Here is a 21,788-nt window from a genome sequence, read left to right on the forward strand (position 1 = left end):
TTCCTTTCAACATTGTGTGGACTTGGTAACATTTTTTATTTTTTTTATTTTCATTGGAGACTTTTATCAAATAAACAACAATAAGCAGTCAGCTTGCTTCTTCAGCAGACTTTTTAAGCAGTAACAAGATTGGACTAGATACTATTCCTATCAAATGTAACACAATTTACCAGAGCTGAAATGGAAAAACCAGCCTCCCAGAATTATAAAATATAGCTGCAGCATCAAAAAGAATCTGACAGACGCTCCCACATAATTTGTCAGTGGACTCAACATGCTGTATTCAGTTTGGAAGATGTCTTTTTTAACATTTGATGGCTTTTATTCATACTGCTAGATAAACAAACACAGGGATAGGGATAAAGAAAAGACAAAGGAAAATAAATGTAATAAAAATCTGAATTGATAAAAGAAGGCCAACTGTAGGGTATCAAGGTAAAGAAGTAGAAAAAGGATGTCTGTCTATTTAGACTGAAAAACTGTGTATTATAGAGAGCAAAACATTAAACTCATGTGTTGAAATGGCTAATATGTGGATTTGCATAAAAAAACTAAACAAAAGCACATTATTGTTTAGATTCAATTAGGTACAACTCATACACACACATACACACTGACATACACTAACAGACATACATACACGCATACACACACATACACGCATACACACACATACACTAACAGACATACATACACTCATACACACACATACACTACCGGACATACACACACACATACACTGACACAAACACACATATACACTAACAGACATACATAGACACATACACACACTAACAGACATACGTACACACATACACTAACAGACATACGTACACACACACACGCACACACACACAAACAGACATACACACACACACACACTACCAGACACACATACACTCAGTGGTGTATTTTGGATTAGTGCTGCGCAAGGCACGACTAAATTCGGGCACCCTCAAAATCTATATTTGACCCCCCAATTCGTGTCAAGGCCCCTTTTCTGACTGACAGACACAGGCCCTCATTGGTACATGCACTGATATACACTCAATGACAGGTACACAGTCATTGACACCCACATACAGTCATAAGCACACACTGTTTAACCAACACACACACTTTCACTGACAAGACACACACTGACACACCCACTCACTGACAGGCACACACTCTCAGATACACATAAAATGACACACACACTGACACAGGCACATCCATTTTCACTGAAAGACACACACACTTTCACTCACTCACAGACACACACTGACAGCTACACTCACTCACTCACTCACTCACAGTAAGGTGGATAGCGCCAGAACACAAGGCAAGCAAGGCATTTGTCTGGGAGCTTGGGGTGGCAATTTTTGGCGCCCCCCCCTGAAAGTGCCACCCTAGGCAAATGCCTTGTTTGCCTTGTGGTAAATATATCCCTTCATACACACATACACTAACAGACATACACACACACACATACATAAAATGTGCTGTGGTTAATATACTGAAATCAATGATTTTCTTAACTTTTAATTTTGAAAATTTGCTTCTATCTGATATCATTTTTTAGTACACCAAAGGGAATTTTCTCTTATTTTCAAACTGCAGCAAATCCAAATACCAAAATTTGGGGAGAACTTTCCAACGGAACTATAGTTACTGTTCAAGAATTGTAGTCTGATTTTTTTTTTTTAGCATTTGTATTTCAATCTGCTACGGTTTGGTGAATAAACCCGATGCAATGTAAATAACATTTCATTTGTGCTAAGAAAGCGGTAGGTTTATTTAGGTAGTCAGATCTGACTCAAATGTTTTACAAAAGTGATATTGGAGCAAAGTACTTCTCAATTATCCAATATAATACAAAAATAAACATGTTGCATGTAATATAACAGAAGTAAGAATTAAGCCATCACTTGCTCTGCTATGAGTCATGTAAGTCACTAGTTGTGGAGAAGATGATTTCTAAATTGGAACCTGTGAAATTGTACAGCTTGACATTTATTTCAAACACTTAGGAGATTATTTACTGATCAGCCAATTTCAGTAAATTCAAATTAAGATGACAAAATATAGGCTAAAATAGCCAAGATGTGAATATAACTGCTTTAGAGATTTTTTTTTTCTGACTAACGTCTGCCTTTCTTTATAGTTACTGCAATTACATTAATATTTGCAAGGACAGATCCTTCTAGACACAATTAGACTTGCAGGTTGGAAAATGTTAAATGAGGATTATAGGAGTTGTAATTCTGCAAAGGTTGAGGACAATCTGTTGGCTACCTTTACTGTTAGGTCTGTTTATATTTCCATGACTTAATGCACCTATTATTTCTTGCACTTATAGACATTTTTTATTTTTATAGTGGATTAAAGTAAAAATATCTCAGCCGTAGAATTACCTAGAATTGTCCTTGGATCTGTATCAATGACCACAGACGAGAATGGCTCATTTATTGGAACAAGATTGATTTATTCTAGCTCTTTTAGTTAAAAAAACAAACAAACAAAAAAAAAACAACAGCTTATGTTTCAGATATTAAGGAGAAATAAAATGATTCACCATTATACAGTCTATATCATGCTATACCCAAAAGTTCTTCATTCAATGTCTAGCCTTAGATTCAGTGGCCAGAGAGGTATCGGAGTGTTTTCTAAAAGCATTTGCAGAAACCGGAGAGTTAAACCTGTTAACCCCTTAATTTAAGAAAAGTAATACCACATTTAATTGCTTATCATTGTCATCTCAAAATGTCCTATTTGAATATGTCAGGAGGCTATATTTGTGGTGCTTTTGAAGACTCATGTTAATCATGCAGTCCATTCCCGGACCCCCCATCAAAAAAGGAAGAACATACTCCATTAATTTCCAGCTACACACTACAGCAGGATGGTTCCTGAGTTAGTTTAAAAATGCATTCCGTTGTGGTGGCACAGAGTATTATTCCAAAGGTTAAGATTGGCCTTGACCAGCAAGGAAATTATGTTTCAAGTTCTCATCAACTGCACCAGTTCTCATTTTCATCCGCATTCTCTGGATTTGAAGACATCTCGTGGCACGTGCCTGTAAGTGGCATTTTTTTGCAGTTATCCTCAAACCAAGAATTCCCAGTTCGTTGAAATTGAAATCATGACTCTTGTAACTCAGTTGTAGTTTATTGTTAATGATGTAACCAGTTTCCTAAGAGTTATTATAAATGTTGAATTTCTGTAGTATTGTCATGTTAATGTGCTCAAATATCCACTGCTGTGTTTCAGAGAGAGGGTCACATCTGTTCATGAATATTCTTTTCTCAGCTGGGTTGCAGTCGACGCAGCTGTTGCTTACAGGATGAAACAAAGTTTTATCCTAAGGGGACAGGAGAAGAGAAAAAATAACTTTTGTTAAAATTTGATTTAAATTATTATGAAGTATCACAAATTTAAAGGTGCTGGATTGCTGCTTTTGCACAATTATAGCAAAACATTAAGATACAGGTCAACATCTGACCATCGTTGGCCAGTGCTCTCCAATAATGTGGAATGTGACAAAAACAATGGCTATAGTGATCAGCTGACTAAACCTAACTGTTTCTCCACAATTGAGCAGAACCCTTCAAAACTGTCCTGCCTCTGCATTTTGCTTCATCTGCAGATGGTCCTGGAATGCCCACCCCTTTCCTTTGGGAATAGGGAATCATGTTCCATATTAGGAATGTTCAACCTTAACCCTCCAGCTGCCAGAAAATGATCGATATGAGTATGAAGATAAAAAAAAAAAAAAAGGCATGAGATTTATGGGAAATGTAGTTGAACAACAGTAGGTGGAATCAAGGGGTAGACATTCCAGGACCATCTGTCCTACTAGAAATGTACTAGTGGCAAAACTATTGGAAAACTAAAGCAGACGAAGCAAAATGCAGAGGCAGGACAGTTTTGAAGGGTTCTGATCAATTGTGGAGAAAAAGTTAGGTTTAGTCAGCTGACCACTTCTATTTAGACAGAAAGACGGTGTATTATAGAGAACAAAACATTAAACTCATGTGTAGAGATGGCTAATATGTGGATTTGCATGAAAAAACAAAACCAAAGCACATTATTGTTTAGATTCAATTAGGTACAACCTGCTCTGGATCAATGTATAATGTGCCTCTGAGCTCCCAGCTGTCAGAGCCAGAAATGTTAAATTTGCATAGTGTCAGTTCTGATTCTGTGATGGAAATGAATATCAACCTCTCAATCTATTGTATCTGAAACACCATTCCCGATAAATACTAAAATGCATTGATAATGTAAGTTAAAGGTTTATAAACACATAATAAACAGACTCTGCAAATAAAATAGTAACATAATTACTTTTATTTTTATTTAAACAAAATGATCAATACACAACAAAATCCTGTATTTTAATATTTACACTGACCGTTGATATTTTATAAAGACAAGTATACAAATGTAATTTTGTTAATTAGCTATGACTAGAATTAATCATTAATTATCGCATGGGTTCCATTTTTTTACTTTTATAGTATTTATACACGCACAATTTAAATTCATATAAAATAGTGTTTAACACAATATGGGTATCATAAAATATGCAGTCATACATTTGGAAAGTAGTTTACAAGGCACATAGTGTGTTTAGATATCTCTATTAAAAATATTAAAAATATTTCATGCCGTCCAGCCACTTGGCTAAAGGGCTTATGAATGAAATGCTGTTAAAGCGGGAAGGGCTTCTATACATCACAGCGTGATGTGTCTTCAGTATGCTTTTTTTGCTACGCCCCTTTCCTCATTCTCCTTCTCAGAATACTAGTATCCTCTTCCCCACTGGACTCCAGATTGGAGTAGATGGGAATCTATCAAGCAGATTGAGACAGGGAGAGGTTAAAGTTTGCCCTCTCAACATTTGTGAATGAAAACAAAGTGGCAACAGCATAGTTGCTGTCACATTTTGTGGGTTTATGTCAGGGCTAAAATGAGTATTGGAATCTGCTCACATTCGAAGCACATAGCTTTTGGTGGTGTAGTCACCCCATGGCCCATATCAAGGTGGCTAGAAGTATGTGTTTCCCTTAAAGGGACACTATAGTCACCTGAACAACTTTTGCTTAATGAAGCAGTTTTGGTGTATAGAGCATGCCCCTGCAGCCTCACTGCTCAATCCTCTGCCATTTAGGAGTTAAATCCCTTTGTTTATGAACCCTAGTCACACCTCCCTGCATGTGACTTGCACAGCATTCCATAAACACTTCCTGAAAGAGAGCCCTATTTAGGCTTTCTTTATTGCAAGTTCTGTTTAATTAGGATTTTCTTATCCCCTGCTATGTTAATAGCTTGCTAGACCCTGCAAGAGCCTCCTGTATGTGATTAAAGTTCAATTTAGAGATTGAGATACAATTATTTAAGGTAAATTACATCTGTTTGAAAGTGAAACCAGTTTTTTTTTCATGCAGGCTCTGTCAATTATAGCCAGGGGAGGTGTGAATAGGGCTGCATAAACAGAAACAAAGTGATTTAACTCCTAAATTACAGTGAATTGAGCAGTGAAATTGCAGGGGAATGATATACACAAAAACTGCTTTATTTAGTTAAAGTAATTTAGGTGACTATAGTGTTCCTTTAACTATTTCTGTGCATTCTCAGTGTGTATGTATGTGGGTGTGTCTTTTACTATATGTTTCTGTGTGTTAGTGACTGTATATATCTGAGTGTGTGTCTTTGTATATCTCTGCGTAGAATGTTTACAAATGTTGGCAATATTATAGTAGGGATTAAGCCTACCTCTAGCTGCATTCCTAATTTGCCCCCAAATAGGAGGGGGTATGGCAGGGGCTATACTTTCTCAGATTAATTTAATCTCTCAGATCAATATATCACATGACACCTATTGTGAAACATCGGTGTCATCGGTACTTTAGCTGTTCTCAGATTTCCAATATGTGATGTCACAGTCTAACATAAGTTACTACTCTATGGATCCATTTGCATTGCTACATTTCATTACAGTATTAAAGAAACACTTAAATGTAGAAAGAAATGTATTTGAGTATCCTTTTTTACTTTCAATATAATCCCACCCCGATTCTCCTAAAGCTGAAGTTATTTACCTGTAATCTAGCTGTTACACTGTCTTGCCAAGTCAGCCTTGCCCCACTCATAGTACTGTATTGTGAGGTAGGGCGCATGTGAGGCAATGCTCAGGATCTGCCAACAATGCTTATCATAGAGAAGCATTGAAGCATTTTTCGGCATTTTATAAAAGAAGACAAAGGAATCTGATGTGCTTTAGTGATTTGAAGTTTTTCTTTAACTTTTTTATTGTGACAATCACTAAGGCTATCCTAATAATGGAAAAGCACCCAGCATGACGGCACAAAATATCCATTATCCTATTTGTTGACTGAGATGTCTTTAGTAAATACCACTTAATGCATTTAATTCATTTTGTGCATATTAAGTACCTAATTCAATTTAACAAGGCACCAAGTACTTATTACCCTTAGGCTACAAATTTGGAATTCAAAGTAAACCTAATAATGCAATTTATGTAACACATGCAGTCTAAGGTCAGCAGACTACAAAATTGATAGCGCAATAGAATGTTGAATTGTTTCATGAAAATAAAAAGCACAATGTAAATAAATGAACAATATATTTTTGAGTGATAGATTGATATCTAATGCATATCTAATCCTCCTCTAACACGGACAATATTTTATTTTCTGGATTTATTCCAGAAAACGTGTGCTTTTACTAAATGTAACACACGCCTAGCAGTAGAATATAGAATGGATATGGTGCTATATTTAACCACTGGGTCATCCCAGAATGTGCTAATGCCTGTCTTCAAAGCTCCTTGAGGACCAACTGTCAGCAAAAAACTGAATAACCATAAACATTTTAATGTGGGCTCTGAGCCTTGCAGATTATTACAGCTAATGTGCGCACCATATCAGTTGCCTATAATAATGTGACATGGCAATAGCTCTGTGAATACTAAGCCTGTAATTAGATATGATTTTGCAGCAGTTAAAATGCATAACATTCTGCTTTTTGCAATTGAGATAGATAGTATATTGTTGAGGTGGCAGCATTTACTTATCCATATCACTCACAGTAATGTAAAATTAGAAAGCATCTCTGATGGTAATTTCTCTAGTAGACAGGCACACAGCTTAGCACTGGATTACTGTAGTTTTGTAATTTTGTTTATATTTTAATGTGCACATAACATCTTGTTTATGGTGAGACTAATAGCAGTGGTGAAGTACTGCACATGGTATTTGATCATGGGGTGATGATACATTTTCTATATTCAGGTACTATGAAAACAAACAATATACAGTCATTCGAGGAATTGATAATAAAAGCATTTCGCCCTTACTGCTTGCCACTTACTTTATCTTACCACTTGACACACATGAGCTTTTTATATTGACTTAAAGTCCATTTTATTTCTGCTATATTTTATTTTGTAGTGCTCTGATAAGCAAATTATCACAAAATAGCATCTCTGTTTTCTGTCTATTTTCATGTTAATGCAGGTATTTTGAGAAGCAGGAAGGAACAAATATAAAGAGATTAATTCAGTCCCATAAGTGGATATTTCACAGATGAAACTAATCTCTTCCTAAGCTTTAGGGTCTGGTGTTATCCTGTTGTAATGCTGTTGGTGAATACAATGATTAAATGTGCTGAGCCTAAATAAAACATAACGGTTTTACCACGTCCTTAAAAGAAAATTAAACAGACTCCTCATTTCATTCCACCCACAATGTGTATTATCCACTTTACTATCAAATAGCTTTCATTAAAAATAAAGAAACCATTTATCGGAAACATAAGACACACAGCAAGCACAGCACAAGTTAGGACACAATAACACCCATAACATAAATATAGCGAGATGAAAAGTATTAGAATGTCTACTCATTTATAATTTTACCTTACTGTTTTTGAAATATTAGCACTTGAGAACAAATGTAAAGTTGTCAAGTACAGTAGTATAAATACCAAATGTATGTGGATCTAATAAGGACAAAATGTGTTGTTCGCACAATGCTTATATACAGTAAGTATAGTAAAAAAAAAATAGGAATCTGTACTATACAGGGCACTAATAGAAGCTGTTGCAGATTGTGCAAAAAATGTGCAGTGTGTCTGATACCATCAACTTCTCCTTTTCTTTACTGCTAGAATATTTCAATATACTTTAGAGTCATGTAAACTTAGGAATAGTGCTGGGAATTTATCTTCCTTGTGTATGATGGAGATGAACTTCTCATCAGGCTAAAGTGTATAGTCATAAAAATGACATGAACATAATTGCAAGTAGAAGGGCTTCTTCAAAGGGATGTTGGTAAATTTACTATGCTTAGTATCTTGCAATACTTGAAAATAATTTTCCATATAAAAATAAAGCACACTGAGCAGTGCCAAGAGTATTGTCTAACATAAAAAATAAACAAAAACAAAAAAGTTGCTCTGTGATGGGAACTGTTCTCATAAGCTTTTGCTCAATACTACATTTGCATGCTCTTTTACAGTCTCTTGTTATGTTGCAAACTAATCAAAGCTCTCACTGCATGCTATTTTCTTGCAGTCATTATCCCACATAGTACTAATAGCCCCTCTCATTATCTTGTTCCTGGGGATCGGTGATGACATGAACTTTGTACAGTATGTACACATGAAAGAGAATCATTTTGTGGCTCGTCAAAGCCTCAGTTCCAAAGCACTTGGAATTTCCGAAAATATGACCTTTATTGCTGATTTAAAGACTTGTTAATGCCTTTTGCAGTGTCATTCTGTGGCTCTAAAATGTATTAAACAAGAACTTTAATAAAAGCAATCGCCCAGGTTAATGAAAATCAGTAATTCCTCCCTTTAACATTTCTAGGAGCTAAACTCATAAAAGGATTTGAAGTAAACATTAGTGACAGATTCATGACCATTCATATAGTATACCTTGCATTTTCATAAGGTTTGTATTAGTATACTGCTAAATAAAAATTGTATGTTTTTTCCACATTTTTTCAGTGCCTATAATCTACTAAATCTAGTGGACTCTAGGCACTGACAAAAACATGAAAAACAAACAAACAGACAAACCATATTTATTTAGCAGTATCCAAATACATACCTTAAAGGGACACTACAGTCAACAGAACAACTACAGCTTAGTCCGTGCAGGTTGTTTAATGTAAACTTTGAATGGAGATGCTGAACGCTTTTCAAAGAGATGCATTAATGTTATGCATCTCTATAAGGAGATGCGATTGACTAGGGTGGCCTTTGGCCATGCCCCCCCTGCTCCCGCCCTATGTTCTTGGCTGAGATCATCAGCCAATCTCAGCCAATCCAATGTTTTCCTATGAGAAAGCATTGTGATTAGTGGAAATCCCCAATTCTGATTATCTCAGCCAATGAGGCGGAATGGGGGGCGGATCCAGCATTGGCGGGACTTCATGGTACTGGAAATAGGGTGAGTTTTTTTTAAGAGGAGAAGGGGGGGGGGGGACAAGGACTCTACATGTGTTATTAACACTATAGGATAGGAATATAGGTTTGCGTTCCTGAACCTATAGTGCTCCTTTAATCTATTGCAAATCATCGATAGCAGAGGTTGAAGAAGATTTTAAATGAAATCACTAAACACTAGAGCAGGGGTAGGCAACCTATGGCATGTGTGCCATGCACGGCACTCCAGGTATCTTTGCACAGCACTCAAGGCTGCTAGAGCCAAACAGGCCTCTATGGCCTATCATGAGTCCCAGTGGAACTTCAGATATCTGATAATGTGAAAAGGTGGTGAATGACAATCCTTATTTTATGCATTGCAGCACGTAAAGGAAGTGATCTCAGACCACTTCCTCCCAGCACTTGTAAATGGGAATCCACACTGGAGTAGAGCAGCCTGCAGCAGCTATCACAGTTCCTGCCCTTGACCTGTACCTGGCCATGATGGTCCACACTGGACCCCAGGGAAGACATCCACATCCCTCATACTAATAATACAAACAGCTCACACACAAACACACACACACAGTCCGCACAAATAAAACACCACTAACAAACAAAATACACACACACAACCCCACAAGCAGCCTCTCACATGCAATACCCCAAGCAGCCCTACACATACACACCCCACCAAACTCACAATGTGATATATCACCCACAAGCACAATTCCACAAGCAGCCCCCATACACAGCCGGCATTCATAGGTAATAAACACAATACCACAAACTACTCATGAATATATACACTATAATAGCTCATATACACACAAATACTGTAACGGCACACCCAGGCATAAAATAGGTTAACAGCCCCTTCCAGAGACACAGGCACAGCTACTGTAGACACCAATCCACCGAACCGGAGAAGCTTATGAATGCCATAAACAGCTGAACCGGAACCATACGACTGCTGTAAACAGCCGAATAGGAAAAAACATGCAAATAGGTTTACACTCCTAGCAGTCAAACTGGAACAGCATACAGTAAATCCCCCCAAGAACAAGACAAAGCTCCGTGTTGAGGGTCAAGCAGTGAACAGACAGAGCTGTGGGTTTATTGTTCTTATATACACATTAGTACCACCCACAGGGTTTTGGAAAACAACCAATAAACACGTACAATACACTCAGACACTCCCACAGTACATTACAATCCCTCCCCTCTATCCTGGAGATAATTGGGAAGTAATCCAATTATCTCCAAGGACAGAGACAAAACTCCATTAACCACATGGCAGTAAAAAGACAGTAAAATACAATAAAATACACAAGGTTACATTTATTACATAAAATACAGACATGCAAGATATCCCCAGATAGCTTAGGTCTGAGTGCACATTATTACTGAATGGCTCTCAGACCACACACATACAGTTCAATTGCCATGGAGCCAAAGTCTTTTATTGCACAAATAGGCTCCATGGCATAGCTATCTGGGTTAAATGAGTTCATTCAGTAAATCCTTGAATCTACCGAACGCCAGAGCAGAAATACATGAATAGACCTTTCTGCATAGGAAAATAAAGTATTTAAATGCCGGTCCATAGTCAAAAGGCAGCAGGCAGGCAACCAGGCTTCTCCAATGCAATGTGGTGAGATTGGTCTCGTCACAAATACAATACAAACAACTGCAGTATAAATAAAACCAGCAGACTACGGCAACATACACACCTCAATTTAAAAAACTAGGACCGGCACGTTACAGGACTTGACAATCTTATTTTGGTACAGTACTGCTAAAAGGTTGCCTACCCCTGCACTAGAGTATTGTAATAGAATTATACTGTTGCATAATTGGATACCCTTTGCACCAAGTCATGCATTGCCCAGTAATGATTCTATAAAAATGGCAGTCCATTCTGTTTAATGCTATGCTTTGATTACTCAACAAGTCTAAATATAAATTGTGCAAAGATCCAGTGAAGTGACAGTTCCTCATTTCTTCAACCCAGTAAATGTAATTTCAGCATTTACTGGGGTAAATAGTCCAGTGGAGGTAAGTAAAATACTTACCTCTGCCTCATGGGGGGTTGACACAGCATAATGCCTCAGGTGCATGCACATGTGCTGTGGCACAAAACAGATAAACTCCATAATTACACATTGCATGACAAAGTGTGTCATCATTTTACTAAGAATACTTGTAGTCCTAATAAATATGTTTAAGAATAATCAAAGTTTTTTTTTCTTTGCACTTCTCTGTGTCAATATTCTGTAATAAAATAATACTTGTATTTGGATATTACTTCACATTCTTTTGTTTCCTCTTGGTTTAAAGGGACACTCCAGACCTCTAAGCATGTTGACATGCTGTACATGTAAAGAGCCTGTCCTGTTTTTTTTTCCTGTTACAAAAAAGTGCAGGTTTTAGAAGAAATTGGCACTTTTATAAATTAACCTTGTTATACCTCACCGGCTGTCAATCAGACAACCGATCCTGTAACTTCCTGGTTTGTTTAGCTCAGTGGAAATAAAATCATGAGGCAGCAATTGCCCAGAGCACCTGCCTTGCAAAACTTTCTCATTGAGCTGCATTGAAAATTATGCGATTTGACAACCGCAGAGATTGTGAACTGGGGAAGAAAGGGAGGGCTTATAAAGGCTGCAAACAAGAGATCTGCAGCTTTTGCAATTTATTTTAGATACACCGCAATAAAATAATGCATAATTAATTGCATACATATCTTCATTGTGGATATAATCTACTAAAGAGTATTTTTGTTTTGTTTTGTTATTGGGCAGTTTTGAGTCCCTTTAACTGCAAGATTGGTATGTGGTTGGTCTGTTGAAATAAACAGTCTCCTTATGTGGACAACAGCCTATTTACATTGCAATGAGAGGGGCAAGACAACGGGTATTTTATCTGTGCTCATCATATTTATATATATATTATGACTACTACTCATTTTAATATGTTATGTAATTTAGTTATATATGTTACCTACTTACATGTTAAAGCCCATATGTGTGTGGGCGCTTGACTTTCCCTCTCTCTTTTATCAATATACTGATAACAGTCCCCTCCAATTGTGGATTACAAATAAATACATAAAAAAAAAAAGAAAGCAAACCCTTCTCAGAGTAAGCTGCGCTGACAGCTCCCACAGGCTTAGAATGACAAATGCTGATTCTTCACCGCCTCCTCTTGGATGAAATAAATAGGTCTAATCTGACTGGTGCTCTGCTGATGCTTAATGTGTCTGCAGCATGGGTGGTGAGAACGCCATTCAGTCTTCTTTGCTCCAACTTCCAATTTTATGTTCTGCTACTATCTTTCGAATAACCCTGTGTTATATATCTTGGAGAAAATGACCAATTTCTGAGTTCATTTCAGTTCCTAGTGAAGGACACAATAACTGTTTGCTAAAATTGTTTTAGCAAATTCGGCTACTTTTTTCTGACTCTTTTCATTTCAGTTTGTATGACAGAATTTTTCTAGGGATCACTGTGTTCTCCAATGACTGAAAAATTAACGGATCCCAAATATTTTCAAATGGATCGCATTTCAGCACCTCCAGCTAAGAGAAAAAAATAAATAAACTGCTAGGTAAAAGTAGTTTTCTTTTTTTTTTTTGGTATGTTTGAGTGGAGTATCAAAATAGGGTGCTGGGGCAATGGTTTGGAAAAGGCATTGCGTAAATGAAAATGTTGCTGTGTTTGTCAATGAGTCAATAAATATGAAGTTTTTATACAAAACTGGAGGATTATTTAACATTTATTCTACTGTGAGTGTGTTTGCAATTCGTCTTTTATTTATAAAACATATATAGATATTCAGCTGATTTAATATTGGTGACCAAATGGCAGGTGAACATTGGTGCAAAGATTACTGAAATAAACAAATTTGCCTTTTGTGCATTGTTACATTTTATATACACTAGCAGATTTATACACTAAAGTGAGACTTTTAAGGTGAATTCAAAATGAATTTTAAATTTAAGGCCAGAGCAGCTGAACTGAAAGCATTATTTACTTAGAGAATGTTTCCAGTCCAGCTATTTTGACCTTAAATTTGAAATTCACTTTGAATTTACCTTAACCCCTTAAGGACCAAACTTCTGGAATAAAAGGGAATCATGACGTGTCACACACGTCATGTGTCCTTAAGGGGTTAAAGGGACACTATAGTCACCAGAACAGCTACAGCTTATCAGAGGCGTAGCTAGGGTCATCTGCGCCCGGGGACATGACACAAAGTCTGCGCCCCTTCTCGGACCGACAGAGTCTGGGGGCTCAGTCTGAGCCCCTAAGACAATTTTGAAATTTTACGGTTTATATGGTTCATTTTCGAAGCATCTGGTATTTTAATGAAATAGAGTACAGACTAATAATTCTCTATACGATTGTAAACAATTTATTTGAAAAAAAATAAAATATACTCTACTAATTATACATGACTGGAATAGACATAGTCTACAACAAATTGATCCTCCTTGATTTGACTGTTGCAAACTCGTCAATCACGTTGTAAAAATTAATATTCTCAAGTGTTTCTCTTTCGATGCTAAGGAGTGCAAGATCACTCAGACGATCTTGTCCCATTGAAGCACGTAAATAAGACAAAATAAGCTTCAGTTTGCTGAAGGACCGCTCACAGCTTGCAATTGAAACAGCAATTGTTAGAAGTATTTGCAGTGAAATGTGCAGATTCGGAAATACGTCATCTCCATATGAGACAATAAAACCAAGAAGATCCAAAGGAGTTTCCGGTAGAACTTCAGTCCGGGTACTGAGCAGCATTTTGCAGTCTCCGATTTCTGTGCACAAATTTCCAAAATCGAAGCAATTTTGACGAAGTGTATCGACATTTGTCTCAGCGAGAAGAGTTTTGACGTCTAGTAAAAATCCAAATTTGGTGTTTAGCTTTTTTAGACGTAAAAACCGTATTGATATCTCCTGTTGGAGTCTATCAATTACGCTGTTCATAACACATGCAATTTCTTCTTCTGCAGAAAGTCCTGCATCTCTTGCTAATTCTCCAGGCATCCTCCGATGTCGTCTAATCCTTCTGTCAACCTCGATTCCCCAAGTTGTGTATTTTGTTTTTCCATTGTCTACCGCAATCTGGCTCAAATTATCACGAATGTTGACAAGTTCTTGCTCCAGCGATTCAAAATCAGATGCTGCTTCCTTGAAATTCATAGTAGGATCCTGCAACCGTTTCTGGACACTATCAATTTTCCCAAGTATGATGTTCCAGAAATGTAACAAAACTAGGAAGTTAAAGTTTAATATACCTGCCAGCAAAGTTTCTGCATCACTTCTGGTGTCAGGCGTCATAGTTGCATCTTCTGTTAATTTTTCCAACAGCCCTACTAGCTCATCTAGTCCTTCATAAATAGCTTTGACAGCTTCTAATCGTGCACTCCAGCGTGTTTCAGACTCCCTCTTCACTGTGAATGGCACAACTCTTTTTAATTCTTCCCAACGAGTTGTTGAACGAGAGAAAAACAAATATATACTTTCAACTGTTCCAAAAAATGTGATAACAACTGGATCCTGTTTAGCTGAGTGTACTCCTGCCAAGTTTAAGCTGTGGTTGTCACAGTTGACAGACAATGCTCTGTGATTTCTGGCACATATTCGCTGTTGAAGGCCGGATATATGCCCAGTCATTACAGCAGAATTGTCATAACATTGTGACCGACAGTCGGCTAGAGGTATGTTATCAGATTCCCGTTTCTCTACGATAACTCTTTCAAGGTTTGCTGCGTCTTTGGAATGTATCTGAACAAAACCTAAAAATTATTCTTTGATGATTACTTTTTTAGTTTGAAAATCCACATCCACAAATCTGATGACTTGAGAAAGCTGTTCCCGGTGTCCTAGATCGGGTGTTGAGTCAACTAAGATACCGTAGTACTTGTTTTTTCTGATTTAACTCAACAGCTGATTCCTTACAGTCGATGCAAGTAGGTGGATACATTCATTTTGGATTTCCGGTGATAAATAAGATACTGAACCTGGATTTTCTCTGGCATGTTGTAGGTGTTTTTCTAACAGTGGATCATACTGAGCAACAAGTTTGATCACAGAGAGAAAGTTTCCAAAATTTTTATCCTCGTCCTTATGCAGATGTTCCTCATGGCCACACAGTGCCAAATTTTGTGAAACTAGAAACTTAATACAGGTAAGTATTCTTTTCAAAATATCGCGCCAACAATGTTTTTCCAATTGAATTTGTGCTTGGACCTGGACATCAATTCCAGTTTTATCAATTATCCTCCGCTCAACTTCCTTCCATGTAGTAAAAGCTCTGCGGTGGCCGAGACTGTTTTCATGAGACTGTAGTTTTTCTGGCTTTCTCCATTTGTTGAAACCATTGGTTAACTCAAATGAAGATCGTGAGTTTGAACTTGATGATGTAAACAATAGACAGCAGAAACAGTAAGCAGCTTTATTAATTGGTGAATATAACAGCCACAAGCAATTTACTTCCTCTCCATTTGCTAGTCGGCGTTTAAACCTTGACGCAGTAATCGAACGTTCACCTGCTACTGACAATAGACTGCCTCTATGCTGAAAGGGTATAGATCCGAGAGTTATCAATTCATCACGAAGAGGAAGTGGTATTATCGATAGCTTTGTCGTTTGATCAAATTCTAAGTAGCCAACATCATGAAATCTTAGGACAGCAGGAACAAGAACAACACCATCTTTAGCTTCTTAATCAAAAGAAAATTCTTCAATCTCATTGTCCTCGTCACTGTCAGAAAGTTCATCGTCTTGTTGAACCTGTTCAACAACGACGTCTCTGGTGTTTTCCTCAGCATAAACAGTAGCATCTGTCGTAATCATATGTTCTTGTATGTTGTAATCCTGGCGGTATGGTTCAACCTTCTCGCTTTCGTGTTCTAAGACTGGCGTTGCAGGCGGTTGATAACTGCCGTCATCTAAATCTGAAGATACAGAGTTTATGGCTTCAGCTTCTTCTGTCGTCTTGGCTCTTTTTAAAAACCTTGCCAGTAATTTACTAGACTTTTTTGATGCATTTTCTAATTCTTTCTTTCTTTTACGACCCTCTGCTCCACTTCGTTTTTTCCCCGGCATAACTGAAAAGAAATCTGTATTGTTAAATTTTATAGACAAAAACAACATGGTATTACTACATAATTAGGTATATTTATTTATTTATTTAATCTTTGGCCACACTACAGGCGTAAGCCCAATTACAGTATGGCACAAATTTACAAAAGTTTACAAAATTATTAGGTACAAAGGTAATCTTTAACCCCTTAAGGACCGAACTTCTGGAATAAAAGGGAATCATGACATGTCCCACATGTCATGTGTCCTTAAGGGGTTAATTACATAATTAACAATGAACATAATTGTGAAGATAATTATTGACAATTTTTTTATAGACATTATGAGAACAGTTAAATATATCAGGCGAGTTTTCAATTTTATTTAGTGCATTTAAGTTTAAAGATATCCTATTTATAGGTGAATTGTACGCCGAGTTCGTTTTATTAAAAGGTAAGGATAGAAAATCACTCTCTTATAAAGTAGGGTGGAACTCTTATATTGAATTGTTTTAATTGATCAGAGCAATCGATTTTGTTATTAAATAATTTCCAGGCAAAATTTATATCAAGAAAAATCCAAATTATATACAATTACACATTGTACAATATTAGCGAATTTGCATATAGTTGACATATAGTTATATTACTCAAGTTTAAAAATTATCAATTTATTTATCATACAAATATCATAACAAACCTTTTCTTTTCTTGTTGTTGTTCAACTAAAAATATTTCAGAATTGGTACCTTGGACACTGGACTGTCAGTTTTGGTATTCCCCACACTTGTAGCATCAATACACGTGCTCTGCATTCTGTCTGTTAGACGACACTCACTAAAGCAACCTCATACCGAGATTTTACGCATGCGTTAAATTTGAAGGTAATGCAGTCGCTTTCGCGGTAAAAAAATTTAACGAGTACGTCAATAAAATACATGAATTAAAATACATTATTTATTGAACAAATATATTAAATAAAAATCCCCTGTCCTTGTTTCACTAACATCGAATATAGCTTCTGAGAAAAGGATGGCAGATACTGTTTTATACTGGTGGAAGTGAGAGAAAGCTACAGATTATATTCAACGAGACGAATACTTGTTATCTATCTTTCTCTTTTCAACTTATGTGAAGTATTATTCTATCTTCCTTGCACTCACGTAAAATCCTATATTCGACTCTAAATTATCCAACCTGTAAATTGTTAAAACCAGATGCCAGTGCCACTTTCAGTATATGAAGAATAATATTTGAACCCGAACTGATCTTTGTTTTAAAAAAAACGCCATCGGCAATCCTACATTGTGGATGTCTGTGTCATTTGTTTATGAGTAGAATGGCGCCCCTTAATGCTCAATGGGAGCGCCAAAATCATGCTTGCCAACTGGTTTGTAATGAAGATATTTGTGGAGCTCCAAAATTCAATCTTGCAAACGTATTTGGGATACATTAGTTTACATCAAAATAAAATTAAATAATTAGTTGTAATACTCATTTTGGCGCCCCCTAACGTGGCGCCCCTCCATACCTCTCCCTAGCTACGCCACAGCAGCTTATTGAATTTGTTCTGGTGTGTAGAATCATTACCTTCAGGCTTTTTGCTGTAAACACTGTCTTTTCAGAGAAAATGCAGTGTTTACATTACAGCCTAGTGATAACTTCACTGGTCACTCCTCAGATAGCTGTTAGAGATCCTTCCTGGGTCATGGCTGCCTAAAATGCATCCAAACATTCAGTGTCTCCTCCCTCTGCATGCAGACACTGAACTTTCCTCATAGAGATTCATTGATTTAATTAATCTCTACGAGGAGATGCTGATTGGCCAGGGCTGTGTTTGAATCATGCTGACTCTGCCCCTGATCTGCCTCCTTGTCTTTCTCAGCCAATCCTATGGGGAAGCACTGTGATTGGATCAGGCTACCACTTCTGATGATGTCAGCAGACTGCTTGTTTTTTTGAGGCAAACAGCATGCAGAGTTACAGCTTCTGGCTAGTCCAGGGGGGCTAGATGGTGGTTTTAACACTATAGGGTCAGGAATACATGTTTGTGTTCCTGACCCTATAGGGATCCTTTAAATTCTCATTTTAGTGAATAACCTTGTATATGGCCAAAGGTATGTGGATACTGCTACTAAATATGTTGATAAGGTTTTTCAGCCTCAGCCATTGCTAACAGACATAAAATCCTGCATATAGTCATGAAATCTCCATAGACAAACGTTGGCAGTATCGTGGGTTGTACTGAAGCACTCAGAGACGTTAAATGTGAAGATGTCATAGGATACCATAAGTCAGTTTGTGAAATGTCTGCAACAATATCCCAATCACGAAGTGCACATTTACAGAGTAGATGTTATAAGATATTATAGAGATTATTACACAAATCCAGGACAGCACAGAGAAAGAGTAACCTATTACTCTTTCTTTGTGATGACTGGGCTTAATGTATAAAACAGAGACAGAATAGTCAAGAGGCAAGCTGATGTCAAAGGAGTACCAAATAACAACAGAGTGAGCAAAGAGTCAATGTCTGAGTTGGAGAGGTCAGGCTAGTCAGAGTACAAGTCAGTAACCAGAATAAACAGTATCCAAATGAGTGCATTTTAGAGCTACTGCACACCAAAACAGAGCACAGGTCTCATGTTGGAGTAAGTGCATACAGCCCTAGCATCCTGCATCATCAGAGCATCACCAAAACATAATTTAACGATGTTGCCAAAATGACGCCAAGCCTGCATCAATTTGGAGACAAAAGTGGCTATGGGTGAAGCAGTCTGCATTAGTCTTGACAATGGAATGGTGCACAGCATCGTTTTCGCAACACTGGAACAGAATAAAACATCCCATGCTGACATGGACACCAGAAACATTGCATTCAATGGAAAAGTGAAGCTGGAATGAGGTGGGCAACGTGACAGCAGTGGTGCCAATTGCTGAAGGGCATCGCTTGTAAAACTCGCTTTTCATCTATGGTATCACTCAATACCGAATTCTAAATTGATACTCAAAACATCAGCACAAGAAATATGAATCAGAAACTTCAAGAAATCAATGTTGTTAGCTGAGTGTCTGTGTACAAGCCTCACATCAACATGCACCATGCCAGTCAATCACACTTCACTGGAAATCTGGGTCTGGGAATGCCAGGGGAATGCAATCTACCGGAATGCATAGTGCATTCTTTAAAGTTTGCTGAAGGAGGGATAATAGTCTGAGACTGTTTTTTAGAGTTTGGACTTGTCCTCTTAGTTTTAGTAATGGGTCATCTTAAAGGACCACTATAGGCACTCAGACCACTTCAGCTCAATGAAATGGTCTGGGTGCCAGGTCCCCCTAGTTTTAACCCTGCAGCTGAAAACATATGTTTACACTGCAGGGTTAATCTAGCCTCTAGTGGCTGTCTCCCTGACAGCCACTAGAGGCCGCTTCCACTATTTAGACGGAGTCCTCACGGAGTCCAGCATAAAAAAAAAAAATATCCCCATGGGAAAGCATTGAGTAATGCTTTCCTATGGGCGGGTGTGAATGCGCGCCCGCCTCTGGCCGCACATGCGCGTTCGGCTCCACAGCTGACGTTGATGGAGGAGGAGGGGTCACCAGTGTCAAGGGAGCCCGGTGCTGGATTAAGGTAAGCAAATAAATGGTTAATTAACCATTTATTAGTCGCAGAACAGGGCCCTAGTCACATAAATGGTGACTAGGGCTCTATAGCGTTAGCACTATAGTGTTCCTTTAATGTTACAAAATACAAAGACATTATAGATATTTGTTTTTTTTTTCAAATTTGGGGCAACAGTTTAGCAAATACTGTTTTCTGTTCTAGCAGGTCCTTGGATAAATGGTTTAATGAGTTTATTCACCTGTATGCCTCTAAACCCCCATTAAGAACTTTGTCTTTTTGAATGTCTTAATGCCGTTAGTGTATTGTATCCTCCCTTTTGTGTCTTTCAACCCTTTAGTGTACCTTATCTTCCATTTCAATGAGTCAATAAATATGGTGTTTTAATAAACCTCCTTGTATGTCTCTCGCTTCCTTCCAGCCTCTTTCTGTATATTTTTCTCCCCATTCCCTTTTCATTCTCTACCCCCAGCCTTTGTCTATCTCTGCCCCAAGCAAATTGTCTTGTTCTCATCACCAGCCCCTCCATGTGTCTCTTCCCCCCAATTAATTTGTGTGTCTTTCTTTCCCATTCCCATTTTTATGTCTCTTTCTCCCCCTAGCCTGTCTGTGTCTCAGTCCCCGGTCATCTTATCTATTTCTCCCCTCAGACTCTCTCTGTCTTTCTTTTTGAGTCTCTCTCCCCAACCTTTTTTGTGTTTTTCTTTTTCCCATTAGCCCTTCTCTGTACCTCTTTCTCCAACTCCCCTCCCCACCCACCCTCTCTCCCCAGCCCCTCTCAGTGCCTTTTTCTCCCCTCAGGGCAGAAAACAGACGGATTTGGACAACTGAATGCCATTTAGCAGGGATTCAAGATTTAGTGTGTAGATCTTTAAATGTATGTATCATTCCTCTATATAATATTTAACATGACAAGGTAGCTCTACAAATCAACTAATTTGCTTTCGACTTTAATTATAAAAATCAGTCTTGGTAACTGTGACTGAATACACATATGAGAAATCCAAACTATGTTTAATTCTGACTGTTTTAGTATTTGCTAAGTGAGGTTGCATGATTAGATAAATGTCTTTGTAATTTGTTTACTGTAGACTAAAAAAATTCACTTTACATTTAACAGCTTTTCTGGTTCATGTGAGTCCAATGTGCAATTTGTATACATAGATGATTATTCATCTAACATGCGTTCTAGTGATAAATTAAGTAACAAATAAGCAAATAGACAAGCTATGTGCACGTGAGTGCATACTATTCCATCAGACAAATGATCTTCGTAGCACGAATTGCAGTAATTGAATACATAAATTTATAATAGTGAATTTATGCAGTTACCCCTATGCAGTGAATTGAAAGTGAATTTCAGGTAAAAATAGCATAAATGAATTATTATTTTTATTATTATTTTTATATAGTGCCAACAAATTCCGTAGCGCTTTACAATGGGTGGACTAACAAACATGTAATTGTAAGCATGACACACAGGGGTTGAGGACCCTGCTCAATGAGTTTGCATGCTAGAGGGCTAAACTATCTAAGTCAACTATGCTTTTATTTTTGCTACTCTGACATTATTATTATTAGTAGTAAATTTGAAATGAACTTTACATTTACTTTGAAGCCTCCCTGTAGTAAATAAACCTG

At 37.4% G+C, this 21,788-nt stretch overlaps 1 protein-coding gene across 1 annotated transcript in view; it reads right to left on the minus strand.

The window, feature by feature from the left end:
• Positions 1-2,492: 2,492 nt before the first annotated feature.
• Positions 2,493-21,788, minus strand: part of GALNTL6 (polypeptide N-acetylgalactosaminyltransferase like 6) — a 1,377,865-nt gene continuing 1,358,569 nt past the window's right edge. Inside the window, exon 12 of the mRNA XM_063460019.1 lies at positions 2,493-3,343. Coding sequence (XP_063316089.1) covers positions 3,176-3,343 — 168 coding nt within the window. The 3' untranslated portion in view covers positions 2,493-3,175. The remainder of the gene's footprint in view (positions 3,344-21,788) is intronic.

The sequence above is a fragment of the Pelobates fuscus genome, chromosome 6, assembly GCF_036172605.1.
Source record: "Pelobates fuscus isolate aPelFus1 chromosome 6, aPelFus1.pri, whole genome shotgun sequence".
Lineage (NCBI taxonomy): Eukaryota > Metazoa > Chordata > Amphibia > Anura > Pelobatidae > Pelobates > Pelobates fuscus.